This window comes from Dendrobates tinctorius, unplaced genomic scaffold, assembly GCF_039654945.1.
Source record: "Dendrobates tinctorius isolate UK_male_01 unplaced genomic scaffold, ASM3965494v1 ptg000099l, whole genome shotgun sequence".
NCBI classification, from domain to species: domain Eukaryota; kingdom Metazoa; phylum Chordata; class Amphibia; order Anura; family Dendrobatidae; genus Dendrobates; species Dendrobates tinctorius.
Window position 1 is genome coordinate 6389170 of NW_027361767.1, and position 8266 is coordinate 6397435.

Here is an 8266-nt window from a genome sequence, read left to right on the forward strand (position 1 = left end):
CAGAGAAAATTACATTAATAAAATTCTGAAAAACAGCAGGAGCGTTGGTGAGACCAAAGGGTATAACCAAGTCTTCGAACAGCTCTTCAGTCGTCAGGAATGCTGTTTTCCATTCATCCCCTTCCCGGACTTTTATAAGGTTATATGCCCCACGTAAATCCAGTTTAGAGAACCACTTGGCCCCGGTGAGTTGGTTACATAGATCAGAGATTAGGCGGAGAGAGTATGTATTTTTCACAGTAATTTTGTTTAATTCCCGAAAGTCGAGGCATGGCCGCAAACCACCATCTTTTTTCTTAACAAAAAAGAAGCCCGCCGCCACAGGTGAAACAGAAGGCCTAATATGCCCTGTGTGGAGACTCTCGGTAATGTACTCCTTCATGGCTAGATGTTCGGGCCCGGACAAATTGAACAGGCGAGCCTTGGGTAACTTGGCTCCGGGGACTAGATTAATGGCACAATCAAAGGGTCTATGTGGTGGTAGCGCCTCAGCCTCACTTTCAGAAAATATGTCTTCAAGATCTTTCAGGTACTCCGGAATACCTTCCAGATCGACAGACGACACTGACACAGATTTTACTGGGGTGACAAGAGTTCTCAAGTTACAACATAGACCGTTAGCCATACAACCCCACTGAATAATCTCCCCCGTGACCCAGTCAATAGTAGGATTGTGACGTTGAAGCCAAGGCATACCCAGTACCAGTCCAGCTGGCAGATTATTTAGAACAAAACACCTTAATTTTTCCACGTGAGTGGAACCCACTTTCAGAGAAAAGGTATCAGTCATGAAACAAATTCCCTCCCGGGTGATAGGAGAAGAATCAATTGCCACGATTTTAACAGGATCTTTTAACCTGACTGTCCCACTCTTATGAAAAGTCACAACTTCGGCATCGATCAGATTAATAGAAGAACCACATTCAACAAAGGCGGTAGTCCCAACCGGACCGCCTGTAAGTTCCAGTTCCACCGGAAGCAGAATTTTAGTAAGGAAAAGGGTACCTGGGAGTCTGGGCAACCTCCTCGATTGTTACCCAGACTCAGTCGCTTTCCTGACGGCTTCACTGAAGAAGGGCAAGAAGGACAGTTCCTTCTCCAATGTCCAGCGGATCCACAGTAAAAGCACAATTGGTTGTTTCTAAGGTGTCTCCTCTTTTTCCTTCAATGATATGGCACCAACCTCCATGGGCTCAGGACTAGATGCAGAGTCTCTCAGATTGGAGAATAAAGGGGTCTCCTGCAGACAGGCCTCTACAGAACAAACCCCGGAGGGCAGCATCATTCCAGGAGACCTACGCTGCCCAGCGTCTGAAGTCAGAGCAGAACCATTCAGCAGAGTTCCTCCCCTGTGTCACACTCATCACCATATCCTCTGCCAGACGCACTCTATCAGGCTCATCATAAATGTGCCCCAGAGCCTCAAAGAACAAGTTCACTGACATACGTTCAGGAGCAGAGGAAGAGAGAGAGAAAGCCCATGCCTGTGGAGCCCCCCGAAGTAGGGAACTCATCCCCGGAGGAGCGGGGCCTCAGAGAAAAAAAAAAAAAAAAAAAAAACGCTTGCATCCTTCTCTGAACGACCTGAACTCCTTTTTATCCCCTGAGAAAAGGTCTGGCAATTTGACCGGAGATTCGGCGGACGCCAATGACACATCTCTACCCCCAGCACTAGAAGCCCCTGCAGCGACAGCCCCCTGCACAGTAACCACCAACTGTTGCTGGGTCTGGGCCATCGTGCGCTGTTCCACATTAAGTTTGTGGAACATTTGGGTCAGGTGCTTGACCTGATCAGCCAAAGCTTGTATGGGATCCATGAGGATAACACACTTTTTTTTTTTTTTTTCCCTTCAGAGGAAAAAAAAACTGAAATGGTCAGCTATAATGGCAGGAGCACCGCACTGCACTTGCTCACTGAGCCAGTGCGGGTGTCCTGAGTACAAAAACAGTGCTCAAAGATACCTGCGGAGTGGGCAGCAGCGGTGACGATGCATGCTCCAGGACCTGAAGCACGCTCTAGGACCTGAAGCACGTGACTGCTGGGGGCGTGGCCTAAGCGCCACAGAGTTAGGAGCTGAGGAAAACTCCTAGAAAGGAAACTACAGGACAATGTTACCAATGGGCATACACAGAGACAGAAACCAGATGAAGCCGGGGTCAAAGCACAAGATAGCAATACAATACCAAAGGGTTAGACAGAATGGATAGTCAGGACGTAGCAATAGCTCAGAAAACCAGAACGGGCATTAGACGGTACAATAGGGACAAACTGTAACGGAGTAACGATAGCCAAGCCAGGAGGTCAGAACCAGAAAAGACAATAGTACAAAAACGAGACGGAGTACAGAGTGAGGGAACAGACCGGGTCATACACGGGAAGCAAACAAGCAACGCAGAATACACGCACACCAGGGGTCAGACACACCAGAACAACAGTATAGCTGACAGAGAACCCTGGTAAAGAGTGAGTATAAATACCCCTCCCTGATCCAGAAAGAGGCCGCGAACACTTAACCCTGTGAGTGCAGGGCAAGAACCCTGTTCAAACCATGACAAAAAGTTCCTGTAAACTCCATAACACCATTGAAAGGATGTATAAGGGGACTGAATGGAGGACATTAGTGGGTTGGGATTTTTCTTGCTACTCTCACCTGCAGCTCCAGCTCCCTCCTCTCCCTACTTAGACACAGAAGTGGGGAGTACAATGTCAGGGCTTTACATTATATATAAATACAAGATAAACTTACACTTTGCTGATCTCTGTTCTTTCTGTTTCTTGGTGTCTGGAAAATGGAACAAACGACGAAGGTAAATTGCATGTTACATCATGAGGAGAAACACAGCTACGGAGGATTGTATCCAACCTCTGCAGCCGGAGAACTCCACTGATGGAGCGCAGTCCGCCTCAATCCTGACACAGGAATGAGAACGAGCGCGCACTGAGGAGTGAAGGAGGTACGCCGCTCCTCTGCTGCTCCAAAGGCAAACTTTCAAAACTCTTCCTATCCATTTCAGTGGAAGATTCACTTTGCTTATACACAGTGTGAGGTTTTTTTTATATTTTTTTTTGGGGGGGGTGAAGGCCTCATTTTGGGGAAAAAAATAGAGGCACTTCACTTTTTTGTGGCTGAATGCTCATGGAATCGGCTCCAAACCTAAAACTCAAGGCAAAAACCTCAGCCCACTGCAATTCCCATAATTTTTTGTATCGCTGCGGGCGGACGTAGCTTTGACTGCATGGTCATACGCACAGTGTGACCGCACCCTAAGGCACGTGGATACAATAGTAGCACCTCCATCTGCCTCATATTATTCCCATTAGTATGAGGCACACAGAGGGTTACTTATTGTGGGGTTCACCAGCACTAATATGGGCTTACTATACTCTTTTGTCCACAAGGTGGCAGAAGAGAAACATGCAACCAAGCAGGCGTGAATACACTTCACTTCCTTGTGGTTACATGATCGCTGCTTGTGTAAGTGAATAGAAACATTACTTGCATCCGCAAATGATCCTATTCAATAAAAACAAGCAGTGATCTGGAAAATGGTTAGAAATTAAAGCGCACAGTAAATGAGAAGGTTGTAGGATGATATAATGATCGGGTATTAAGATTTGCATATCCTGACACTCTGATAGACCAGATCCTGAGGACTCCAGATTAGAGGAGATTACCTAGGTGCGTGGCTGCGGTGCCCTGTGTCCTGGCCGCAGTGATGCCAAAGCTTCGAGTCACGGCTCTGAGCAGACGAAGGGGGCTGCCCGTCAGCGACATGATGACCACCCTGCAAATAACACACCCAAAATATCAGAAACTGCATGGCAGGTATAGACATAAAAAAAGTATAAAGCTGCAAAAAAAATAAAATAAATATATATACACACACACACACACGCACCTACAGATATACACACACACCTACAGATATACACACACATATACATACACACACACACGCACATACATACACAGTTGTGTGAAAGTTTTTGCCCTCTTTTTGATTTCCTGTACTTTTGCATGATTGTCACATTTAAATGTTTCAGATCACCAAACAAATGTACATATTAGACAAAGATAACATAGGTAACAAAAAAATGCAGTTTATAAATGAAGGTCTTTATTATTAGGGGAAAGAGAAATCCAAACCTGTAGGGTCCTGTGTGAAAAAGTGATCCCCCCCAACTCCCTTAAAGGGAAAATGTGTCCCTTTTTTACCCCTATTAGCTGCCGGCATAGACATCCGGGGCTTATCTACAGCATTCTGTAATGCTGTAGATAAGCCTCCGATGTAACCTGAAAGATAAGAAAAGCACGTTATATTATACTCACCGGGGTGGGTGGTCCAGTCCGTGGGCGTTGCGGTCCGGTCCGACGCCTCCCATCTTCATACGATGACGTCCTCTTCTCCCGTCCTGTAATGGCTGCAGCGCAGGCGCATTGCTCTGCCCTGTTGAGGGCAGAGCAGAGTCCTGCAGTGCTCAGGCGTCGGGAGAGGTCTGGCGCCTGCGCACTGCAGAATTCTGCTCTGCCCTCAACAGGGCAGAGCAGTGCGCCTGCGCCGGAGCCATTACAGGACGGGAGAAGAGGACGTCATTGCATGAAGAAGGGAGGCGCCGGACCGGACCACAACACCCATCGGACCGGACCGCCCACCTCGGTGAGTATAATATAACGTGTTTTTCTGCTCTTTCAGGTTACATCGGAGGCTTATCTACAGCATTACAGAATGCTGTAGATAAGCCCCCGATGTCTATGCCGGCAGCTAATAGGGGAAAAAAATGGTGACAGATTCCCTTTAAACCGTATATTATCTGAGGTTTATCACATCTTTGGGAAGCTAAGTTCTAACTGCCTCATCTGTTCTCAATAAAGAAGTCACTTAAATAGGACTTGCCTGACAAAGTAAAGTAGACTAGTTATGAGCGAGTATACCGTACTCATTACTCGAGATTTCCCGAGCATGCTCAGATGTCCTCCAAGTATTTGGATGTGCTCGGAGATTTAGTTTCTTTCGCCGTAGCTGCATGATTTGCGACTGCTAGACAGCCTGAATACATGTGGGGATTTCCTAAAGAAACAGGCAATCCCCACATGTATTCAGGCTGTCTAGCAGTCGCAAATTATGCAGCTACGGCCACAGGAACTAAATCTCTGAATACATCCAAATACTCGGAGGACATCCGAGCATGCTCGGGAAATCTCGAGTAACGAGTATACTCGCTCATCACTAAAGTAGACCAAAAGATCCTCAAAAGCTAGACATCATGCCACGATCCTAAGAAATTCTGGAACAAATGAGAAACGAAGTAATTGAGATCTGTCAGTCTGGAAAAGGTTATAAAGCCATTTCTAAAGCTTTTGGACTCCCGCAAAACCACAGTGATAGTCATTATCTACAAATGGCGAAAACATAGAACAGTTGTGAACCTTCCCAGAAGTGGCCGGCTGATCAAAATGACCCCAAGAGTACAGCCATGACTCATCCAAGAGATCAAAAAGACGCCACAACAACATCCAAAAAACTGCAGGCCTCACTTGGCTCACCACCACTGTTGCCGTGCACGCTTGGTTATGTCCGCCATAATTTTTCTGTGTTCATTGTGATGGATTAGGCTGCTGTGCACGCACACGGCAGCCCCACCCTGCCCCAAGCTTTATTTAATTGTGCACCTGTGTCTGGACCAACATCGCCCTTCATCTATGTTTGCTGGTCAGGCAATGTGTGGAGGCCATTCCTGATATGTCTGTGTTCAGACCTGGTTGGCCTTCATCTGCACTTGCTTCATCTGGCTTCATGGGAGCGATCCAGTAATGTTCAGGTACAGTTTGCACTTGATGTGGTCATGCTCTAAGTGTATTTAGGAGGCCGTAATGGCACAGCATTTATTAAAAATATATAGAGTAGGACCCCCCATATGAGATTGCCTTGGCGCGGCGGGGTGGCTCAATTGAATTGATCAATTTTTTTGCTAAATATCTCATTTTTGAATACAGCTAGACATTATGTGCATATGCACTCCAATTTATGCGTTCTAACCTTAAGCAGTGCTGGCTTCCCCCCCTATTTTCTCGTCTAACTTTTGCCAGAAACCATCTTGATGATCCCCAAGACTTTTGGTAGAATCCTCTGTGGACTGATGAGACAAAAGTTGAATTGTTTGGAAGGTGTATGTCCCATTACATGTGGTGCAGAAGTAACACAGCATTTCAGAAAAGGAACACCATACCAACAGTAAAATATGGTGGTGGTAGTGTGATGGTCTGAGGCTGCTTTTATGCTTCAGGACCTGGAAGACTTGCTGTGGTAATGGAACCATGACTTCTGCTGTCTACCAAAAAATCCTGAAGGAGATTGTCCGGCCATCTGTTCATCACCTCAAGCTGAAGCACACTTAGGTTATGGAGCAGGACAATAATCCAAAGCACAGCAGCAAGTCCACCTCTAAATGGCTAAGAAAAATAATATTAAGATTTTGGAGTGGCCTAGTCAAAGTCCTGACCTTAATCTAATTGAAATGCTGTAATGACTGTAAAAAGGCGGCTCATGCTCAGAAACCCTCCAATGTGGCTGAATTACAACAATCCTGCAAATGTGAGCAGCCAAAATCCCTCCAGAGCATTGTAAAAGACTCATTGCCAGTTATCACAAACGCTTGGTTGCAGTTGTTGCTACTAAGGACGGCCCATTTATTAGGTTTAGGGGATAATCACATTTTCACACAGGGACCTGTAGGTTTGGATTTCTTTTTCCCTTAATGATAAAGATCTTCATTTATAAACTGCAGTTTATGATTACTTGTGGTATCTTTGTCTAATATTTACATTTGTTTGGTGATCTGAAACATTTAAGTGTGACAAACATGGAAAAGAATAGGAAATCAGGAAGGAGACAAACACTTTCAATAGATCCAAAAAAGGTCTTTAAACAAAAAGGACTACAGATCTGAACCATGCAGGTGTGAATAGGGCCGTAAGGCGCGCTTCACGAGGAAAACACTTCATGGATCACTTGAGCAAAAAAAAAAAAAAAACGGCTCAGAGATTTTCTTTTTGAGCGTCCTGATTTCTTTGGAAACCTGGAGCGATTAAAAAACCGGTCATGAGTAAAGCACGTCGTCGTTATATAGAGGTACACACTGCGAGCGCTTTTACAGGAGGTTTCGGAGCAGAAGTTGGCAAAAAAAAAAGACATCGAGTGCACAAACCTTAAAGTGTAAACAGCCCCCTGTTTGTGAGCCTGTCCCTTTAATAAGAAAAAGGGAAGCGACTGACTGTAGTCTCTACCAATGAGATGTATTACCCCGGGCCTCACCCCCTGATGTAGCCAATCAGCCGAGAGGGGCATTAATACTGGCGGAGCCCCTGGAGTCTAGGGATGCCAGTGACCATATGATGGCATGCTGGGAGTTGTAGTGTCCTGATCCATACTGGAGTATGGATGGCACTACAATCCCCAGCAGACACATAAGGGGGAGGGGGTACAATCAGTCTCGTCGTCCCGTGTGACACAAGCCTTGTCCCGTGTAATCATTACCCGGTGCTGATTATTTTGTTTCCTAACCAAAATGTGCAGAACTTTTTTTTTCTCCCCGACCTTTGTTCTTCCCTCCAGCAAAGGCCGGATTAGAGGCGCCATCACCATCCCTGACCGAAAGAACATCGGTCGGAGGACGACGTACAGTCACATACCGGTGGTCCTCAACCTACAGCTGTGAGGCAGATACAACCCCTAGAATCCGCGTCAGCGCACGATGAGCCTAGCAGACACCATATTCACTATAAAGGAATGGTTACAGCAGAGGACACCATTGGCTGGGACCTAAATTCACCTTCTTTGGTGGAAAAAAAACACACTCACAGAGCTTGTTAGAATGTTCAGCAGCCAAGATTACGCTGGGACTTGTGGTACTCCCAGCATTTTTTTATTGCAGGTATTATCAATGTTCACTGGAAAGTGCAGCTTGGAAAGCAAAGGATGTATAACAATATACTGGTCAGCAAGTGTTAACCCAGAGCTCCCAACATGGTGGAACAGTGCTATAAAAGTCTGAAAGGCCTCCAGGGTGTCCACTCCGCCTGCCATGCACGCACACAAACACTACGACCCTCACCTTCCTCGTCTTCGCCTCTCTGGCAGATTATAAAGCTGACAGCGCAGCAGCGCCACCTGGTGGACTACTTGTATCGTCGCGGCTTAATGACGTCACTGACTGGATGAGGCCGCCATACTGAGTGTGGCGAGTACACTACATGACGAATGCGAA

General features: G+C 46.2%; 1 protein-coding gene across 1 annotated transcript in view; it reads right to left on the reverse strand.

Annotated features, from left to right (window-relative positions):
* Positions 1-8266, reverse strand: part of GCDH (glutaryl-CoA dehydrogenase) — a 29236-nt gene extending 20970 nt beyond the window's left edge. The window contains exons 1-3 of the mRNA XM_073587505.1: positions 8114-8266; positions 3677-3786; positions 2748-2783 (exon numbers count right to left, since the gene is read on the reverse strand). Of these exons, the coding sequence (XP_073443606.1) occupies positions 2748-2783; positions 3677-3776 (136 nt within the window). The 5' untranslated portion in view covers positions 3777-3786; positions 8114-8266. The remainder of the gene's footprint in view (positions 1-2747; positions 2784-3676; positions 3787-8113) is intronic.